This window comes from Miniopterus natalensis, chromosome 7 (assembly GCF_054644295.1).
Source record: "Miniopterus natalensis isolate mMinNat1 chromosome 7, mMinNat1.hap1, whole genome shotgun sequence".
Classification (NCBI taxonomy): Eukaryota; Metazoa; Chordata; class Mammalia; order Chiroptera; family Miniopteridae; genus Miniopterus; species Miniopterus natalensis.
In genome coordinates this window covers 69,856,612-69,880,032 of record NC_142087.1, presented here as the reverse complement: position 1 = coordinate 69,880,032, position 23,421 = coordinate 69,856,612, and the positions used below count along the sequence as shown (strand labels likewise).

At 38.9% G+C, this 23,421-nt stretch overlaps 1 protein-coding gene across 1 annotated transcript; it reads left to right on the top strand.

The window, feature by feature from the left end:
- Window positions 1–14,170: 14,170 nt before the first annotated feature.
- On the top strand, window positions 14,171–15,758 carry MC4R (melanocortin 4 receptor). Its single transcript, XM_016223497.2, has one exon. The coding sequence runs from the start codon at window positions 14,171–14,173 to the stop codon at window positions 15,167–15,169; it is 999 nt and encodes a 332-aa protein (XP_016078983.1). The 3' UTR covers window positions 15,170–15,758.
- Window positions 15,759–23,421: the final 7,663 nt, after the last annotated feature.

The following is a 23,421-nucleotide window of genomic DNA, read 5'->3' as shown; positions in this document are numbered from 1 at the left end:
ACTGATTGTAAGGATGTTCAACAGCATGAGAAAAGATACGGAAACTATGAAGGAAATTAAGAATGACATAGTAGAAATAAATAATACAGTGGAAAGAATAAACAGCAAATTACAGGAAACTGAGGATCAGATCAGCAAATTAGAAGACAGGGGAGGTAAAAATCACTCAATCATAGAATCAAAAAGAAAAAACAATTAAAAAACAGGAGGACAGTTTAAGGGAGCTGTGGGACCACACGAAACAACAATATTCACATCATAGGAGTGCCAGAAAGGAAAGAAAGTGAGCAAGGGATAGAGAACCTGTTTGAAGAAACAATGGCAAAAAAACTTCCTTAACCTGGTAAAGGGAAAAGACACACAAGTTCAGGAGGCACAGAGAGTCCCAAGCAAGAACACCAAGAGGACCATGCCCAGACACAAAATAATAAAAATGTCAAAAATTCAAGACAAAGATAGGATCTTAAAGGTAACAAGAGAAAAGCAATCTGTTACCTACAAATGAGCTTCCATAAGGCTGTCAACTGACTTCTCATCAGAAACTCTACAGGCCAGAAGAGAATGGCATGGAGTATTCAAGGTAATGAAAAGCAGCGACCTGAAACCAAGACTACCCTATCCAGCAAGGCTATCATTCAAAGTATATGGTGAACTAAAGAGCTTCCCAGACAAAAAAAAGGCTAACGGAGTTTATCACCACCAAACCAACATTGCAGGAAATGTTAAAGGGACTGCTATAATAATAAGAAGAAACAGAGAGAGAGAAACATAGACATGAAGAATTAAAATGGCAATAAATAATTAACTATCCATATTAACCTTACACAGCAAAAGAAATCATCCTCAAAATACAAAGTAACCTCAGGGTACGGTAGAACATATTTGCCAAGGATACATCTGATAAGGGGCCAGTTTCCAAAATATACAAAGAACTCATACAACTCAACAAGAGGAAGACAAATAATCCAATTAAAAATGAGCTAAGGACCTAAATAGACACTCTCCAAAAATGACATACAGATGGCCAAGAGAAATGAAGTATCACTTTATACCTGTCAGAATGGTTACTATTAATAAAACAACAAATGACAAATGCTGGCAAGGATGTTGAGAAAGGGGAACCCTGGTACACTGCTGGTGGGAATGCAGACTGGTGCAGCCTCTATGGAGTTTCCTCAAAAAATTAAAAATGGAGCTGCCTTTTGACCCAGTGATCCCACTTCTAGGAATATATCCTAAGAAGCCTGAAACACCAATCAGGAAGAATATATGCACCCCTGTGTTCATAGCAGTGCAATTTACAATAGCTAAGATCTGGAAACAGCCCAAGTGCCCATCAGTAGATGAGTGGATAAAAAAGCTGTGATACATTTACACCACGGAATACTATGCAGCTGTAAACAAAAAGGCTCTCTTACCCTTTGGAACAGCATGGTTGGACCTGGAAAGTATTATGCTAGGTGAAATAAGCCAGTCAGAGAAAGACAAGTTTCACTTGATCCCACTTATATGTGGAATCTAAAGAACAAAATAAACTGATGAACAAAATAGATCCATTGACACAGAAGCATGAAACAGACTGACAAATCTCAGAGGGAAGGCAGGGTGGGTGGGGAGAGATTAACCAAAGAATTTATATGCACATATGCATAGCCTGTGGACACAGATAATAGTGTGGTGAAGGCCTGGGGCAGGGGGTGGGTGCAAGGAAAATAAAGAAAAAAAAAAGGATAAGTAAAATATTAAGCTACAAGTTAAAAAAGTAAATAAAAATTAACCTTAAATGTAAATAGATTAAATGCTCCAATCAAAGGACATGGGGTAGCTGAGTGGATTAGAAAACATGGCCCAAATATATGCTGTCTACCAGAGACCCACTTTAGAATAAAAGACTCACACAGGCTGAGAGTGAAGGGATGGAGAAAAACTTTCCATGCAAATGGAAATGAAAAAAAAGCTGGGGTAGCAATACTCATATCGGACAAAATAGACTTCACAATGAAGACCATAACCAGAGACAAGAAAGGTCACTACATAAAAGTAAAGGGACCGATCCAACAAGAGAATATAACCCTGGTAAACAAATATGCACCCAATATAGGGGCACCTATATATATATAAAAAACTTCTGGAGGACTTTAGGGAGAGATCAACAGCACTACAGTCACAGTAGGGGACTTGAACACCCCACTGACTTCACTGGGTATATCTTCCAGACAAAAAGTCAACACAGAAACAGTGACTCTAAATGATATACCACATCAGGTGGATTTAATTGACATTTACATACGATTTCATCTCAAAGCTGTAGAATACACATTCCTCTCAAATGCACAGGGGTCATTCTGAAAGATAAACCACATGTTAGGACACAAAACCAGTCTCTACAAGTTCAAGGAGATTGGAATTATATCAAGCATCTTCTCAGGTACCAATGACATGAAATTAGAAATCAAGTACAGTAAAAACACTCAAAGGCATTTAAACACATGGAAGCTAAATAGCATGTTATTAAACAATGAATGGGTTACCAATGAGATGAAGAAAGAAATAAAAAACTTCCTGGAAACAAATGAAAATGAACTCACAGCAACCCCAAATCTATGGGATACAGCAAAAGCAGCCCTGAGAGGGAAGTTCATAGCATTACAGGCATCCCTCAAAAAGCAAGAAAATTTCTTAATAAATTCTCTAATCCTACAACTTAAAGAATTAGAAAGCTCCTCTGTGAAGCCATCTGGACCAGGGCTTTTGTTTCCTGGGAGTTTTTTGGTGTTTTTTTTTTTATTACTGCTTCGATTTCATCAGTTGTTCTTGGCCTATTCAGGTTTTCTGATTCTTTCTGATTCAGTTTTACATGATCTCACTCATATGTGGAATCTAATAAAATAAACTGATGAACAAAATAGATCCAGAGACATGAAAGCATGGAACAGACTGATGAATCTCAGTGGGAAGGTGGGGGTGGGAGAGTGGGTGGGGAGAGATTAACCAAAGAACTTATATGCATAAATGCATAACCCATGGACACAGACAATAGTGTGGGGAAGGTGAGGTGGAGGGGATCAATGGGGGAAAGGGGGGAGCATCTGTAATACTTTCAATAATAAAGATAAATTTTTAAAAAATAAAATAGAAGCAGAAATTCTGACAATATCACATGCTCCTTAAGATGATACCGCATGCTCCTTAAAGGTAGTGAACTTATATTTGAAAAAACAATCACTTGTAGGGTGCTCTGTGATTACAAATGGATTGTCACATACATTATATGTGAGCCTCACAATGAACTCATAAGTAAAGTAGTATTAGTCTTCTCAATTTACAGATGGGGAAACTAAGGTTCAGATAAATTGTGACTTGAGCAAGTCATAGAATTATTTTTTTAGAATTAAACATTTTATTTTGGGGTTATAATTACAATAGTTATTTACATACGTCCATTAAAACCCTACCCCTTCCCCTAGACATTTGTAGTTTTATACATTTAATTTTTTTTTCTTTTAAATGTATCTTTATTGAATTTTTAAGATAGAGCCATGAATAACATAATTGCTGAAGCAATTTTTGTCATGGCCTAATAAGGGTGCAGTGACCAAAACAAGTTTATTAAAAACAACAAAAAGATTTATTAAAAACAACAAAAAATTATTAGGAGAGGGCCTTAAAATGATCTTAAGTAATGAAATCCAAAGAGATATATGAATTGGTCAGGAAATTTAAAAGGGAACATATGATACTGGTGATTCAAGTCCTATTACTATAATTAGATGCTTTCCAAAAACCAAATGATAAAAATAAGCTATGTGCTTTTAATTAGCAGTTAGTAATTTAAGTGTATTTTTATGAACAATTGAGTAATTTATTTATATTTATAGTGCATAGGGTAATGTTTAATTTTTAGCCTCTCTCTGAAGAATCAGATCAAAAGGCAGAGAAAATGGTTGGGTTATTTCAGCTCTGCATTTTCATTTCTCATAAACCAGTGCTTTCAGCAGATAGTTAAACAAGTAATAGTCCCAGCTATCTCTATGGTGGTTATAAAATCTATTTTCTTTCAATTTTCAGTAAATTCTTAGACTCTGCTTTGCCAGCTAAATCATTTTTGCCCTCCTCATAGCATGCTGGGAATATGAATTCCTTTGAACAATACTATGAGATTCTTAGGATAAATCTTATGAGGTTATAATTTTATTGGCAAAACCAGTCTCTGGAAAACATGCCCTGGAGAACTTACTCTATGTCATTTTCTGATCAAAGGACAGGCTAGTATACCAACCAAAATAAGACAAAATCACCATCATAGTAGCCTACATAACTTTTCCTTAAAATCTACTTGGTAATAAAAAAAAGTATTTTATATTTAACAGAATTTAACAGAGATTTTCCTGTTTCAATGATTACACAGTGCATCATTTCTTTTTTCTTTTTTTTTTAAATGCATCTTTATTGATTTCAGAGAGAGGAAAGGAGAGGGAGAGAGAGATAGAAACATCAATGATGAGAGAGTCACTGATCGAGCCCACAACCCGGGCATGTGCCCTGATGGGGAATCAAACCCCTATCGCCTGGATCCTAGGTCGACGCTCAACCGCTGAGCCATGCCTGGCTGGGCACAGTGCATCATTTCTAACCTGCATCAAATTCATCCTTTGTCAGTAAATATCTAAAGAATCCTAAGATCGTGGGTCAGGAAATTGCCTTACCCATTCCAGGCATACCTGGCACATGATCAAGGATGCACACCTCAGACTACTGAGTGAAAGACTTAAGCCTCTTACTCTGATGAAGAGAACATTCTATTTCTACTCATAGAATGATTATTCCAGAGTTGATACAACTCCACAAGCTCTAATACATTTTTAATCTGTCAAATTATGCCTCTTAAAGGAAATTCAGTAACACAGAACAGAAGGCTGAATGGAGCTTTTCCTTTTTCTCTGCAACTTGGGCCAAATGATGGGGACAGAAAATGGTCAAGCATTCCACTTTCTAAAGAAAGACCAACAAGTGGGAGCCCAGTAAGCTGTCAGAGCTTCCTAATGTGCCGACAGCCTCGCCACCAAACCACTGACTGCCCTTCCCAAGCCATATGAACAGGAGACCGGTGAAGAGAAAGAGGAATTGCATCGCTAGAATGAGAAAGGAAAGGGTCCCAAAATTGGGTGGGGGTTCCCACTCAGGCAAAGCGATTGTGATTAGCTGCAAAGGACTATGGGCTTCTGTGAATGACTTACCTACCAGAAGGTGGCTCATCAAAGAGGCGGGTTCACAATAAAAGGTTGAAAGGTTGGCCTGACCTGCCAACCAAGCAAAGCAATGTCAGAGGACCGCTCAGGAGCATAATGGATGCCTGTGCCCCCCCCTCTCTGTGCCCCCCCCTCTCCCCACCACCACCATTCACAGCTGGTCTGAGCTTCAAGCATTGTATCAGCTCAGAAACAGATGGGACCAGGAGAGCAGCGTTAGTGCGTCAGCACAGGCCTTTCTGTCCCAATAACACAGCATGACCACTGAATAAGTGCAGAGAATTTAGGCCCAAGGCTAGACAGGGGAGAAGGTCAAACCCTGAGAAGGGTTTTTTGAATAGGACTGAATTTTTAAGTGAAAATGACTAATAAATCATTATACAAAACTTCTCATGTTTATCAATAATGAGTGAACATGAGAGCTCATGATAAAAATTTACATTGGGTTATAGAAACATAGATACAGATACAAATACTATATGCTTCTGTTTTAAATTCACACATTTTATTAGCATTTTTATATGAGCTATATAAATGATTTATTCCCAGACCAAAAATCCAGAACATTGGCTGTGACAATAGCGGTAGATTTGCTGTAGACACTTCAACCTGTCATCAGTAACAAAGTACACACTTAAATGAAATGCAGTTTTAACAAAGCTGCAGTTTAAAATTTCAAGTTCTTTCAAATACGTGACACCTCACAATTGTACAAATAGAAAAATCTGGGTATCTTTCTTAACCTTGGACATTATTTTATGTTGGCTGAAAACCAATTTTACTCTAATTTATACTACCAGAGAACAAGGGGAAATTGAGAAATTTCCAGCAGGCTGAGGATGGCTCCCTTCTTGGAACCAGTCCCTGATTTGCTTAATATCTCACAAAAATCTTTCCACATTAACTTACATGCCTTTGTAATTTAATATAAAATGAAGCAGTAAGTTCTGAGTATCACTGACTTTTTTAACCTCTACACACTACCCTCTAGAAGATGACTTCTGTTTTGATCTCCAATACATCCCTAGCACTTAGAATAGTCTCCTGCTTATTAGACATATATTGAATTAAAAGGCAAATATTTGACAATTAGATGGTTCAGTTTGGGGCTGAATTGTATTCCCTCAAAATTCACGTTGAAGTTCTAACCCTTGCACATCTAAATGTCACTGTATTTGATGATAGGGACTTTAAAGAGGTGATTAAGTTAAAATGAGGTTATTAAGGTGGGTCCTAATCTAATATAACTGATGTCCTTGTGAGAAGGGGAATTCAGATTACAAACATGCACAGAGGGAAAAACATGTGACGAAAGAGAGAAATGACTGCCATCTACATGTCAAGGAGAAAGGTCTCAAAAGAAACCCATCCTGGGAGAGGTGTCTATTCAGGTCCTCTATCCATTTTTTTATTTATTTATCTGCATTGTTGAAAGTATTACAGTTGTCCTCTTACTCCCCCATTGACCCTTCTACCCTGCACTCATCCCCACCCCAGGCCTTCCCCACACTATTGTCTGTGTCCGTGGGCTATGCCTATATGCATATAAATTCTTTGGCTAATCTCTCCCCACCCACCCACCCCTGCCCATTTTTTAACTGGGTTGTTTGTTTGGTGTTGAGTTGTATGCATTCTTTATATATTTTGGAAATTAACTCCTTGTTGGAGCTGTGGACATACAATGCAATACACAGATCCTGTATCATAGAAATGTACACTTGAAACCTATATAATCTTATTAACCAATGTCACCCCAACAAATTTAATAAAAAGAAAAGAAAGAAAGACATCCTCCCTAAACCTTGATTTCAACCTTGGAACACCCAGAATTGTGAGAAAATAAATTTCTGTTGTTTAAGTCCCCCAGTCTGTGCCATATTATTGCAGCCAGAGCAAGCTAAGGAACTTTCTGACTGACAATGAATAAATAAATAAAGGCACAGAATTCCAGGAAAAAAATACAATTTTTGATAAATGTTAGATTTCACCATGTGGCAATAATCATGCTATGATCACGGTGTGGTGTCCCTAATGGTGAATTCAAAGCACTGATTTCGCCCCCTCGTGGTATTAAAATGACATTTGTGAAACTGTGTCAAACCTGTAATCCTGATAGAATCTGCCAATGATCACTTAAGTAGAGTGTTTCTTTGCTGAATCTCAGTTGCCTGATCCTGGACCAGTGGTTATATTTAAAATTATTAGATCCCAAATAGAGGTAGAGTCTATAATATGAGAATGAGATATCAAACCAGGACTTTTAGGGGATTAAGCTACTTAGATTCCTGAGAAGCAATCAAACCAGGATTTTGAGGGGATTAGGCTACTTAGACTCCTGAGAAGCTGTGTTTTTGTCCTTCCAATTATACATAACTAAAAAGTTTTATGGGATTCTGGAGGGATGGAAGATTAGGAATATTAAACTATAATAGAAAGATGGCTTAGGAGTATCCATGCATTTTTTTGTTGTTAAAAATTCTTCGGTGATTCTTCATGCAATGAGTGTGCAGAGGTTAAAATATTAATGACTATATAAACATTCACTACAGTCTTTATTTTGAAAGAATAATCTTTGTTATGAAAACTTCCCCAAGAAAAAGCTATGAATAACCACGAAATCCAGTTACAGAGTAATATGTTTCCAAAATTCTAAAACTTTAAAGGTAAATGAGAATCATAAACTAGCACAGTGATTTTCAATCTTTTTCATTTCATGGCACACATAAACTAATTACTAAAATTCTGCAGCACACCAAAAAATATATTTTTTGCCAATCTGACCAAAAAATAGGCATGATTTTTATGCACTCACACTGGATGTCTACTGTTGTGTTGGCTGTTGTCGCCTTTTTATTTGACAATCTAAGGGAAAAGAAGTCAGTGCCCCTGACTAGAGAGTCAGATACCGCGTTTTTTTAAAAATTCTTGAAGCACAGCGGTTGAAAATTGCAGTCCTAGAGAACACATCGAATGGCACTGTTTATTGAAGAAACAACTGAAGCCAAAGGATATTATTTGACTTGCCAGGGACTGAAAATCTGTTATTAATGTTGTTAAAGGGGCTCGAGTTTAGTGTTAGAATCATCTTGGTCAGACAATATCCATTGATTGAACTAGACAGAAAATTTGTAAGTAGAGTGAGGCAGCTGCTTTGGAAGATTGTGGGTTCACCACATTTGAAAAAAATTAAATTTGAAGCACAGTAATCTAAAAAAAAAGTTAGGATGTCTTGTTTAATACCAAAGTGACTGACAGTAAGCCAAAGGAGAGTAAGGCAACAATGAAAAGAAAACAATGTAATTTCCTCTCACATAGAGTGAGGCTAAGAAAAGTTGTTTTCTATTAACTAAAGAGTCCAAATGCTTGACACATATTAAAATACGTGATATTAAAATCTAAAGCAAGTCAATGAAATTCTTTTGTATAAGAACTCCATACATAGTTGACTATCATTGACTTGTTTGGAAATAATTACTGTTTTTCCTCAGTTCGTTAGCTGATAACCGTATAAACATGCACAAAGGATGGTTCATATAATGACAAAAACTCAAGGTGTCAAGGCAAGGAATGTAATACATACACAATATGAAATGGATATGTTGGACTAATAGACATGAAAAAGAATGAAAAAGTTGGTAGAAAATGATTATTATTATTATTAAATATGTCTTTAATGATTTCGGAGAGAGGAAGGGAGAGAGAGAAACATCACTGATTGACTGCCTCCTGCACACCCCTACTGAGGATGGAGCCCGCAGCCCGGGCATGTGCCCTGACTAGAAATGAACGGCGATCTCCTGGATCATAGATCGATGCTCAATCGCTGAGCCACACCAGCCGGGTGGTAGAAAATAATTATTCCAGACCACCCTTGAGATCGAAGCCTGGAATGCAACTTTGAATTCTAATACAAATAAGTATAATGCAACATACTCTAAGCATATTGCTATGTCTGAAGCTCTGGAAATTTGGAGCATAAATCACCATGATATTGGCCTGCTGTACTCTGGCCTGGGAAATTTCTTGGTTGCCCTAAAGGCTCCAAAGTAAGTTGCAACAATCTGCTCACATATCAGGATATCCTTGACCCAACAGCGTTCTGGCAGCCAAATGAATATGTGATTACCTGCTTTTATTATCTGCATACTAGTTCTCTCAATTCATATAATCGATAGGGTTAAATCACCACTCTATTGGCTCCCAATCTATATCCCAGACTTCATCTCTAGACAGATATATAATTAACTAGTTTATGGATCTCTCTACCTTTGCCTTTCCATATTAGGTACATTTTCTATCCTTCCAAACAAATAGCATACCAACAACACACCCTAATTGAGCCTGCAGAGAAAACACTCTACCAATAAGAAACTTTTCCTTATGTGCATTTTAAGCCCAAGAACATATTCTTCTAACAATTTAACAGATACTCAGAAAGAATTGTAAAAGATATTAACCTAAAATAACTATCACAAAAGTATACTGCTTCCTGAGATTAAAGAACACACAGAATATTTCATTATCAAATCCTCAATTTTTAAATCCTCACTTTGAATAAGAAAGATTTGTTTATGATAGGATGCTTATTCTAAGACAGACTGCTATTTGCAGCCTTACGTCACCTCTGAGCTGGCACTTAAAAGGTTTCAATAATAAAGATAATTTTTTTTTTTTTTAAAGGCTTACATGATCTGTTGCCATACTTTGGTTCACTCTTCTAAACAGAATCCAAATGTAAAAGGTAGATGGGATCTTGTAATTTACTTGGTGGGTATATAGACATCTTTTTAACAGTATGAAACCAAACTCTCTAAGAAAGAGAAATGGCAGATAGGAAGAGACAGATGGTCTAACTTCTTGGACAGTAATTTGCTGAGATTTGACTTTCCCTGGGTTTCCTGCACTAAGTTGTCGTTACTGCTACAAAGTGGACCCCAGAGTGAGGCCGCTTATCATTTACAGCTGTGGGAGAGGGGGGGGTAGAAGAGGAAATAGAGGGGATAAGTGGTGATGGAAAAAATTAAATTACATTAAATTAAAATAAATAAATAAAACTGTGGCCCAAAGAGAGGCAGAACTCCCTTTCCTTGACTCTTTGCTGTTTAAGTAAGGATTTTGTAGTCGAAATAATTTGTTCTACATGAATGTTTCCCAAACTGTATGTTGCAAATCATGTTACATTTAGTTCTGCTAGTGCGACATGTGTATCCTGAATATCAGTGTGCTGTGCAAATGTCATGTGATACAACAAACAGGAATCTTCTTTTTAATCTATGGTGCAAGTAACATTATCATCTAAAAATAATATTCCATGTAACACAGTTTGATAAGTACTTCTCCTTAGCAATGTTTCACATTTATTGTTATAAAATGTTAAACAGGGATTTTGCTCATAAGAGAAGTATATTATGTTCTAACTCAATTTTGTGTGTATTGAAAAAAAGAAATCTGCAATAAATTTTTTAAAATACCATTAACGTGTCTAACACTGCTGGATGGATTTCTTCTGGCTCACAGAGAACTGAACTATAACAGACAATTAAAATGCCTCCTTGGAGGTAACAAAACTGTCATCTTTTCAGCATAATTAACCATACAGTCAAAGTTTTGTAAATCTACACCAAATAAGTAAATTTGAGATTTTAAATGCATATGGTTTTCTGGGATTTCAGTGTGATCGTGTCTGTAAATAAAATCCTTTGTGTGAAAAGCTAAAAGAAAGGGAGTTTTGTTTTAAATTACTAATTTTACCTATCACATCATTATATATGTTATTATACATATTAATAAATTTTACAAATAAGGATGATTCTGCCTTCATAAACATAGGGACGAGCATTTCAAGCAGAGGTGACAGAGAAAGCTCATGGGGAAATCTCTCGTGTGCGCGCATGCAGTTGGCAAACAAGTTTGCCTGCAGCGAGGGAGACGAGCGAGCAGTGACTGGCAGGAGAATAGGAGGCACCAGACACACAGGTAGGATCAAAGGTATTTGGTAAGAGATTACGCGCAAGGATTTTGGAGAAAGATGGAAAAGTCAAAGGTATTCCGAATTTTGAGCCTAACCAAATGGAACAATTATGCCACCAGGAGAAGTAGGAGCACCAAGTCAAGAGGTGACTTGGAAAGAAGACTATACAGAGTTGACTATCTGCCACTTAAACAATTCAATAGATTTCCTCCCTGCTGCTTATATATTAGGTAATTCACTACTCACGCAAATCCAAAATAGGGGAAAATAAGGATTTTCATGGATTTTCTGTTTGTAAATAGCTCCATTATCAAGCTTAAAAGTAAAAGCAATTAATGCTAGCTGCTGTGGTAAGTAAACAACAATATTTCAGCAGCTTAACACAGTATTATTCGCTGGTTCGTATCGCAGTTCAAGGGTGTGGAGGGAGCTGGAGCTGTGAGGTGTGCTCTGGGCTGTTGTTCAGAGACCCAGGCTCCTTTCATGATGTGGTTCTGTCACCTATAACATGAGGCTGCAAAGCTATTCTGCAGCCTGGAGGGAAAATGTGTAGAATCATGAGGGAGATAACAGAACGCCCATCACTTCGACCCATTAGCTAGAAGTCAGTCATAAGGCCCCACCCGAATCCAGGAATGGACGGAAGATGTTAATCTAGCTCAGTGCTCAGGAATAATATTTCACATTGTCTCTGTCACAAAGGGAAAGAAGAGAAAGCCCTTACCTAAATAATGGAGGACTTAAAATTAACCCTGAAATAATTCTTTTTTATTGTCCCTATTATCAGTAGCCACAAACTCTATAGAGCTAAAACCAAAAACAGTCATAGCAAGAGAAAGACACTATGTAAAATTTCATAACCTGGAGTTCAATTAATTTGAAAAGTAACTTTGCCACAATCTTTCAAACCTAGCTCAAACAAAACATTTAGAAACTCTGATAAATAACGAACATGCACTTTTCTTGGCTTGAATAAGTAAAATTGCCAAGGTATGTGTGGATTTAATTTACAAGGCTTCAATTATGGAGGTAGCATGAATGCCTTAAAAAAAAAAAACAAAAAAAAAAAAACAAAAAAGCATTTCTCTCTCTCTGTCTTTCTAATCTATCTTTCTCTCTCTCTTCATAATATCCATTCTAACAAGTATCAGATGGTATCTCATTGTGGTTTTCATCTGCATTTTTTCATATACTTGGTGGCCATCTGGATGTCTTCTTTGGAAAAGTGTCTATATTCAAGTCCTTTGCTCATTTTTAAATTGGATTATTTGGTTTTTTGCTCCTAAGTTGTAAGAGGTTCTTACAAATTCTGGATACTAACCCCTTATGAGATAGGTGGCTTGCAAATATTTCCTCCCATTCTGTGTAAGCTGCCTTTTCACTCAGTGAATTGTTTCCTGTGTAGTGCAGAAGCTTTTTAGGTTTATATAATCCCCTTTGTTTACTTTTGCTTTTGTTGCCAGTGATTTTGGTGTCAAATCCAAGTCATTGCCAAAATCATTGTGAAGGGATTGTTGCCCAGTGGGTGTAAAGTTTCAGTTCTGAAAAATGAATAGGCCCTAGAGACATGGTGTACAACATAGAGCTTATAGTTAACACAATATCGTGCATTTCAAAATATGTTAAGATGACAGATCTGATGTGTTATTACCACAGAACAAAAGAAAAAATAATACAAGGAAATTTTTGGAGGTGATGAACATGCTTAATATCTTGATTGTGAGGATGGTATTATGAGTTGTAGGAATATGTCCAAATTCATTAAAATGTCTTCATTAAACATGTGCAATTTTTATATATCAATTACACCTCAGTAAAACTTTAAAAACTGAGTGCTGCCTAATTACATAAATTTTTTCTGTGTTTAGAGCAAACTATAGTTTACATTAATGCTATATGGTTTTTAACTATCATAATGAACATAAAATTTTCCAGCTATGATAAAAGAAACTTTGCCATGGAAACATATTAGATATTAGTGCAGCAGAAATAAACCCCTTCTTGAACCTTTGATAAATTGTACCTACCTACATAGTCCTTCTATCTATAGCATAGTCTCCTGTATTATCAAATATTCTGTGTTTCAGGCACTTTAAATTGAAGCATTACTGCCTGGGTTCTTAATTCAAAGAAATTTAGAGGGGAAATAAATTCAATATCCTGGCCAAAAAGCAGAGTATCTATTTCAGGAACTCACATACACACACGCGCGTCTCTCTTTTAAGCAAGAATAAACCTGGGTGCCTCTAGATGGCTTGTTCTGATATCAAAGAATGTGCTGTAGGGACCAAGTTGTTTTCCTTGAACACTTGCAAAGGGAAACCCATTCTCTCGCATCCTGCCAGCTTCCCGATCCCACAGCCTGCCATCTGAGTCAGAGCTGCCTGGGGCGTGCGTCCCTGAGCAGCCCCCCTGTCTGTCTTCCTCGGGACCTGGATTGGTCGACGAAAGCAGAGGAGGAGCCACCCTGAGCATTCCTTTCCCCTCCACACACCATAAAATCAGCAGCAGCCACCACACTCGCAGCAGCGCCGGGGTGGGCGCCTCCGGGAGGCGGCGGCGCGGGCATGTGCGCGCAGGTTCCTCTCCCGTTGGCACCGCCACGAGGACAACCAGTTTGCAAAGACCTGGCTGCCTGAGGCTACAGTTAAAGGGAGAGTGAGAACGAAAAAAAAAAAAAAAAAGCAAGCGGCAGACTCTTTGGACTGAGAATAAGCTTTCTGAAGCCGAAGATTTTAAAGGGATGGTGATCAGAGCAGTGCCTGAAAGAGAATAAAACTTCTATTTGGAGCTCTGGAGCATGGGACATTTACTCCCACCAGGCGTGCCCGGTTCAGCCTCCTAAAGGGCAGGAAAAGACCTGCAGGAAAAGACCTGCAGGAAATCCCTGCGGCTGCCTGGCGCAGGAGGCAGGGGCGGTGCAGAGGGGACCTGAAGCCACCGGCCCAGGATGAACTCCACGCACCAGCCCCGGCTGCACACTTCCCTGCACCTCCGAAACCTCAGCGCCCACAGGCCGCACGGCAACGCCAGCGAGCCCCTGGGGAAGGGCTTCTCCGACGGAGGGTGCTACGAGCAGCTGTTCGTCTCCCCCGAGGTGTTCGTGACTCTGGGGGTCATCAGCTTGCTGGAGAATATCCTGGTGATTGTGGCCATCGCCAAGAACAAGAACCTGCACTCCCCCATGTACTTCTTCATCTGCAGCCTGGCTGTGGCCGATATGCTGGTGAGCGTCTCCAACGGCTCGGAGACCATCGTCATCACCCTGCTGAACAGCACGGACGCGGACGCGCAGAGCTTCACCGTGAACATTGACAACGTCATCGACTCGGTCATCTGCAGCTCCCTGCTCGCGTCCATCTGCAGCCTGCTCGCCATCGCGGTGGACAGGTACTTTACCATCTTTTACGCCCTCCAGTACCATAACATCATGACGGTTAAGCGGGTGGCCATCATCCTCGGCTGCATCTGGGCGGCGTGCACCGGGGCGGGCATCCTGTTCATCATCTACTCAGACAGCAGCGTGGTCATCATCTGCCTCATCAGCATGTTCTTCACCATGCTGGCCCTCATGGCCTCTCTGTATGTGCACATGTTCCTCATGGCCAGGCTCCACATGAAGAGGATCGCCGTCCTGCCAGGCACTGGCACCATCCGCCAAGGTGCCAACATGAAGGGGGCCATTACCTTGACCATCTTGATTGGGGTCTTTGTGGTCTGCTGGGCTCCATTCTTCCTCCACTTGATATTCTACATCTCTTGTCCCCAGAATCCATACTGCGTGTGCTTCATGTCTCACTTTAACCTGTACCTCATTCTGATCATGTGCAATTCCATCATCGACCCTCTCATTTACGCACTCCGGAGCCAAGAGCTGAGGAAAACCTTCAAAGAGATCATCTGTTGCTATCCTCTAGGAAGTCTCTGTGACTTGGCTGGCAGATATTAGATGGGGGCAGAGGAGACACTAAAAGCATGCATAAGACAGAACCTGAACAGTGTGCTTCAGCAACAGCTCTGTCTTCTGTGGAGGGCACTGGTTGAGAATATCTATTGTATAAATTCACGTTTGTGACTTTGGGTGTGGAAACATGCCCAGTCTCTGTATATGTTTAATGTCATGCTACTCTTTGGCCATGCAATGTTTACATGAAAACACATTTGGCTGTGCAATGCTAATCCACATTATAGGTGGTAGACACCGTGGATTTACAGAAAAGAAAAAAAGTTCTTATTAGAAGCGTCACAATGTCTCTTTCTTGTAACTCATAAGGATGTGACACTTTGCTTGTTGTAGTAACGTGGAAATCACAGCCTCGTTAAATATATTCTAAGAAATGGTTTCTTGTATTACCCTGTACATTGTAAGGTAGAGATTTGATTCTCACATTTAGGGGGAAATATTAAAGAGCAGATGCTTAGTCATTTTAAAAATCAGCTGAAATTTCAAGGAATTTAGTAAAACATGTTCATTCTCCCTGTGCACAAGTAGAAATGAAGTTCCTATTGACAGTAAAACAGCTACTTGGGGGTGGGGGGGGAGTGAAATTTTGAGGCAGAAAACTCTGTGTTTGTCAAAGACAGAGAGATTAATTTGTCAAGCAAATAGTTTGATATCCCACTCAGGCTCTTCAGCTTGGGGTGGGGAGTGGGGGCAGAAAGCAGCTTTGGGGATCACAGTGTTCTGGAAAAACCTAAATTAACATGTCAAGCTAAACTTCCTGATACCAACCTATTTGCAAGCAGCATTAATAAAAACAGAGAATAAGGCTTCTCTGCCCCTTTAACCAGGGACCCGTGTCTGCTGAAGTGGCCGGAAAAGGTGGTGCTGCCCTGAGAGCTGGCCTCTGAGCTCTAAAGAACAGGGCTGCTATGGAATTCTTCCACTTTTCAGTGGAAGAGACTTGCTGTTTACTTATTGCTTAGTTTCTGAACTGGAGCATAATTACTCATTATTGAGGATTCCAACTTTAAAAACCAGATCTATAGCACAAGTATTTTCAGGCAAGATTTGTGAATGTCTAAAGTAAGGGAACCTCTGATGCTGACACCTTTTGAGCAGGAAGTAAGACACTTAACTCCAGAGGACAGATAACATGATGTAAATTCCACAGCCACACTGTGCAGAGTAAATACTTGGTTTTGCTCCAAAATAATCCCAGAGATCTGGCTACTGAGCAACACAATTTGCACTTTCCAATTTGTGTGTACTTTAAAATAAAGAGAAAGAAAATATATTAGGCTGGAGATTACCGGTAAACTATTCTTTGATTTAATTTATAGTCTCTTCAAATGCTCAGAGGCAGAGATAACACACCAAGGTGCTTCTTAATTCAAATCTGAATGGTTTGCATATTAACACTTTCTAAGAAACACTTTCAGCATGCACATGGAAACACTCACTGCATTAAACATAATGGTCACGTTCAAGTTTACAAATGAAAAGTGGGACAGAAGCTAGATTCACTGTAATTCCTCTATTTTGACGTAAAAATAAGCGTGAGAATTTTAACACAGGCTGACCTTTCAGTCACAGCCCAAAGCTGTGGCCAGACGCAACCAGTGTTGTCTTGGCTACTCCTCCTGTCCACTCTTTAATGTAGCGATTGTGAGAAACCTCAGGAACTGGAGACACGAGAACCGAAGCTACAAGCGCGCCCCACCTTCTGTGGTGGCTGCCCTGGCAGTGTATTTATTTCTCCAAGTGTCACCTTAGATGCTGCTCAGGCCATTTAGAACCCACTGGAAGGAAAACGGCTCCTTTGTGTTCACACTCACTCCTCCTTCTGGAACAGGTTAGTGTGAAGGTGAGTGTCAGTCACGAACCTGTCCTGTCCAAGCAGCCGGGTCCCCTGCATGCCCAGGACACAATATTAGACTTCAGCTTCTTTAAGGGCTAAGACTACATCTTACTGGGTCCTCCCAATATTCCTCTGTTAGGTTACTTCTTTCTCCAGTAAAACCAGGGTTCTGCCAGCGGGACTCGTCATGATCACCCCGAGCTCACAGTTTACATGAGAGTTCATTAGGGTGTTCTATAGGATGTGTTCGGACAAGTGTGTAATGACACAAATCCACCACTGTACTATCATTCAGGATAGGGTCACTTCCTTAAAGGTCCTCTCTGCTCTGCCTACTTATCCCTCCCTCCCGCCAGCTCTGACAACCTGGGACCCCTTCACTGTCTCCACAGTTTTGTCTTTTCCAGAATGTCGTACAGTTGCAATCAGACAGTATATAACCTTCTCAGATTGGCCTCCTTCACTTGGTGACATGCATTTAAGATTCCTCCATGTATTTTCATAATTTGGTAGTTTATTTCTTTCAGTGCTGAATAATATTTCATTCTATGGATGTAACAGTTCATTTATGTGTTCACCTACTGAAAAACATCTTGGCTGCTTCCAAATTTTGGCAATTATGAATAAAGCTGCTATAAACCTTTTTGTGTGGACATATGTTTGCAACTCATACCAAAGTACAGGAATTCACTTTTTCAAACTTCAGTCTAACCCTGGCCGGTGTGGCTCAGTGGTGGTTAGAGCGTCAGCCCTAACACTGAATGGTCTCGGGTTCGATTCCCGGTCAAGAGCACGTACCTGGGTTGCAGGGTTGCAGGTTTGATCCCTGGCTCAGTCAGGGGCGCATGTGGGAGGCAACCAGTTGATATGTCTCTCTCACATCAGTGTTTCTCTTTCTCTAGCTCTTTCTCTCTTCCTCCCTTCCACTCTCTAAAAATCAATGGAAAAAATTTCCTGGGGTAAGGATTAGCAGAAAACAAACAAACAAAAACTTCAGTATAAATACTGTGATGTTTGTGTCTACCCTTTAATATTTCATTAAGAGTGGTTAATTAGTGTTTGATTTATGCTGGTCAGGAACATACACTCCAGATGTGGCTGGTAAGCAGCATCAGATACCTTTATTAAAAATTTCACCAGAAAGTTCAATTAATAATTATAAGATATATCGGAAATAATTTTTCTTTTGTGAAACGAGTGATTTTCAAGATCTGTTAACTTAAAAAAATTGTACAGCAATCACCATAATTTGCATGAGCAAGGTGCAAGATTTGTGCCCACTTAGCAGCTAGCCTGACATTTAGACTCTAGGTCCCAAACTCTAAATAGTCCCACACGTCCCTCACCTGCTTTGAAAAAGTCTCTGTTGCCCAAACTAAATATTTTTAAATTAGTTTAAAAAATGCCTTTGAAGAGGTAAGGGCTAACTTCCGTTTTGTATTACAGGGAACACACAAAACAGAACATTTAGTGTGATGCCAACCATTTAAACAAAGTTTCACCAATCTACTTATACACCCCTTACAGAGTACTTTCCATAAATTTGGATCAATCAGTAGTCATTATCCCAGAGTGATAATATTAAGGGACATGTTCACTTTCTTTATTGTGGGTTTATATTATGTAAATGTACTACAGTGAACATTTTAAGTTTTACAAAGCACACATAACCCTTACAACAGAAAGATGGTCGATGGAAATGCAATGGCCGAGTTACCAATGATTTGTGGGAAAAGAGTAAGTGTAAAAGGCATTGGTTTTGAATGAGAGCACATCTTGAATAGCATCCAACTGACCCTCCAAACAGACCTGGAGAGGCCGTCTCCTGTCACCGGCAGCATCAGAGCCCGAGCCCAGCTCCTGACACCCCCTCCAGGTTCCCTCTACCAACGTCAGGAGCCTTCTTCTGTGGACAAGCCCAGCCTCCCCGGTCGGGGAGGCCTAGGACGGGATTCTGGTGACACCACTTTTGAGCTGTGAGATTTTGTTGAAGTTAGTTTACTCATTGTTAAAAATATATAAGACTCTTTCTCTGATGAGAATCTTAAAAGAATAAAAAGCAATTATAAGATTAAGGATGTGAAGATCCACAAACTTATATATAAGCTCTCAAAACTGGTAAGTGTTAATATCTTTAAAAACACAAATGAATAAATCCATGTGTGAGTGAAGACTTGCCAGTCTTGCTTCCTTTTTCAGGCTCTCAACATTATCAGTAAACACAGGTAGGCCCTGGGCTTAATTATATATCTTTTCTTAAGTCACGCTTAATAATTCTCTTGAATTTGACTTTTTATATAAAAATGAATATATTAAACATAGTAGATATACAGACGTACCTGCATTTTAAAAGAACAATTTAGCATCAATAATGCTAATTGTTTTAAATTTTTGCAGTGCCACATTTAATACTGAAAAAGGCTAATTAGGGAGGTAATGTGCCAAATATGAAATAATCAATTAGCCCATTTCTTCACAGATTAATTGATATTCATTAAACTTTATGCCATAAATGTAACTGTTAGTACAAAAATATTACCCAACTAGATGCCACTGATTGTAAACACAAACCTCCTTTAAAAACACCATAAATAATGAATTTAGAGTCATATCTTGATGCTCAGTTATTAGTCCATCACTTATTGATCAAAGTTATGTGCATAAAGACAGAAGGAGGATGGTGTGTGCACTGAGGGGATATTGGGCTCAAATCCCAAACTTACCAGCTCTAGAACTTCTGGCAAGTTACTCACCTTTCCTAAGCATCTATAGAGTAACCTTTTACATGGAGATAACAAAATCCACCGTCTCGTGTGGTTAATGATAAATATGAATTATGTAAAATTAGATAACTGATATAAGGGATCTAGTATAGTGCTTGTCACAATAGGTATCTATGATTATAATGATCAGTGTAATTACACTCAAAAGGTCATCAGAGCTTAAAGCCCAGAAGAGGTTAAATGATGATACAGACTTGGATATGCTCACTTTCCTAGCATGGGGAGCCAGGAATCCATGCACGATTTCCAGTACTTCATTTATTTCTAACAAGCAAAGCAAGTAAAAATGAATCCCTGTTTATTATTTAAATATAAAGACATTTTGAAAGTCTCCCCCAGAATTCAGGGAAAGTAGAAGGTGGAATTGGGTAAGAAAACACAAACTGTTTCAATGGCTTCAGTAATGTGCTAATTCTTTTATTGAACAATGGGTTGATATATGCCTTAATATTATGCTTTACAGTCTAGAAATATATGACATTCTTCTGTAGATATTCAATATTGTGTGAAAATTAAGTAAATATTATATATTTATTATGAAATGTGCTTACTGAGAGGGAACACGTAAAACTGTGTTTATAGGGAACAAATAAAGGATTTGCAGCACACTTGAATGCTGCCACTTTTGGAAGATGAAGAAGAACTTTGATCTCTGATAGTCATGGTTGAACTTGGCCCTGGGTTAATGAAATGAAATGAATACTGATAGTGTACAACTATTAACAGTGTTTTCACTGCCATGAGACACCCGGAAGCCCCACAAATACAGAGCCAAGTGGGAAATTTCAGCAGCTCAATCAGTGAATTATTCAATGAGGTTTTTGTATGGGGCTCAGCTGCAAAGAAACTATTATGGTTGGATTTCTAAACTTAACATTTTAAACAGTGTGAAAATTTTCACTCTTAAATTCAAACCACCACTGAATTAAAGTGAAAATATGATAATAAACTTATTCATAATCCCATTTCAGGGGAGAAAAACAAGTCACACTAAAATTTTATTTGCAAAAAGTTTTAACTCCTGATTTAAAATGTGTCTTGTTTGTTATACCGAAGTTTCAAAATGGCCCCATTAAAAACAACGCATACAGATTTTATATAAATTTCACAATATCCTGGAGATTTTGCTTAAAATAACACATAATGTTCATATTATTACTGAAGTGTTTCATTCAATTAGAAAGCAAGGTGTCTTTAGAGTAATTCTCTTTGTAATTCTATTTTTATAAGATGACTTACAAATGTTGAAGTTTGCGCTCTGGATATAATTTTTACCTGCCAATTATATAGCTGTGAGCTACTTACTATCAATATTGGAAAGAAAATCTATCATTTTCACCTCTGCCCTACCTCTAACCTTCCTCTCCAAGACATCACGCCTCTATCTTTTCCACATCAATCTCTTATTTTCACCTAAAACTCAACATGGCTAAAACGTTAACACAGATGTGTTGACACAAATCAACTCCTTGTTTTCACTCTCTTTACATTTGCATCATTTCATCATTCTCCCTGGAACAGAACCTCAAAACTTCAGTCACTTTGTATTTTCACCCCCAAAATTAAATTGAGTTAGTGAGATTTTGTACTAAGATCCGATGCATGAAGCCTGACACAAATGCCTGTGCCTTTTGGTATGTACAATGGGGAGATCTGAACAGAAAACTGACTCCTATGAATGTTTAATTCTTGTTGGGCAAAATAGACAGACAGGGACATAATTGATTTACTTGGGTTTGCAGGGATTTCCTGAAAAAGCTACTTAAAAACCAAGCAAAGAGAAGTCTGGGATATACAGATAAAGTTGAGAGTCAAGAGCATGCATACAGATTGTGGAAGAGAAAGAAGCATGGTGTCTCTTCAACATGCCTAGAAGCCTGTGATTCCTTCCTCCCACTGTCTCCTGATCTCACTCCTGTGAAGCCTTCATCTCCATCACTGCACTAAAACTGCTAAGGCAACCAAGATACTTCCAACCACTAAAACCAGTGATCGGTTTTGTTATTATATTTCTACCAACACAAACTTTAACCTGGTCACTTCCTGTTGCTTGCTGAATTTGGCTCACAGGACACGAAATACTCAGGCTTTCTTCCTACCTCCAAAGTCTCTTCCCACTCTCCTCTGCAGATTCCTCCTCTCCTCCAAACGCTCAACAGCTGCATCCCCCATAGCTCGGTGCTCGGTATTGTTCTGTTCTGTTCTCTGTCTACACTCCCTCCTCTGGTCATTTCAACCAGACTCAAAACGTTAAATCCTATTACTATTCTGAAGACTCTAAAATATGTTCCTCTTTAATTTAGATCACCTCAACTGTTTTCTGAACATCCAAAATAAATTCTGTCTTAGTTCAGGCTGCTATAACAAACAGATTACCATAGACTGGGTGGCATAAACAACATTGATTTGTCACAGTTCTGGAGGCTGGGAAGTCCAAGATCAAGGTGCCAGCCTGTTCAGTTCCTGGTGAGAGCCCTCTTGCTGGTGGCAGATGGCTGATTTCTGGCTGTATCAATCGCATAGCAGAGAGAGGAAAGGGCTAGCCCTCCTCCTCTTTCTGTAAGGATACTAATCCCATCATTGGAGCTCCAGCAGCATGACCCAATTACCTCCCAAAGCCCCATCTCCAAACACCACCACATTAGGGCTTCAACACATGCATTGTAAGGGGCACAATAATTCAGTCCATAGCAAATCCTAAACTTACAAGTCAATTTTGAACCTTTAGTTTTTTCACCCCAGAATTCTCTTCTCACTGCTTTGCCTACATAAGATGACGACAACTGGATCCTTCCTGTTGATCAAACCAAAATCTCTGGAGTCATCCCTAATTCTTTTTTGTCTTATACTCCATTTTGGATCCACCAGGATATAGTGTTGACCTTACTAATATATTTCCAGTGTCTCCTTCCTTTGGCACCCAGAATGGAGCTTGTCTATAAGAAGAGCTCAGTAGATATTTGGTGATTGAAGGGGAAAAAAAAGAGTATGAGAGGAACAGAAGGAAAAAGGCTAAGACTGGACGCCTTGTTCATAGTAGTATTTAAGTAGCACAAAGAAATGAGCATGAAGTCATGATCACAGAAGTAAAAGGAAAACTAGGAAGAATGAAGATAAAAAAGAAGCCAAGGGAGGAGTGGATTTTAAGAAATGAGTTGTCATTCATTTCAGTAAAGAAAGAACTGAAAGATTCAGAAAATTTCCAACTAGAAACTTAGCAGATTTTATTTGAAAGGACTTGCAAAGAAGACTCAGGTTTTGATGAAATGACGAAAAATAGGAAACATGAGAGGAAGAGGCAATTTCCAGTAAAATATTGAAGCAGATACTAGATGCTTTGGGCCTCATATGGAGACACAGAAGCCGAATGGGAGATGAGGGAGTGTGGAAGCAGAGGACAGGCTCTTCTGTTAACAAGCTGTACTGAATAAAATGGGCCTTATCATATGACAGGATAATTTTCTCACAAGGCATTAGCTTTAAGGAAAATAGTATGCAGAGGCAAAGGACCAATACAGATTAAGAGGTTGGAAATACTAGTTACTGAGCATTCTCAATAATACAGCCAAATCATTTTCCCATGTTTTTCCACCAGTGGTGGCCATTTCTTTTGACTT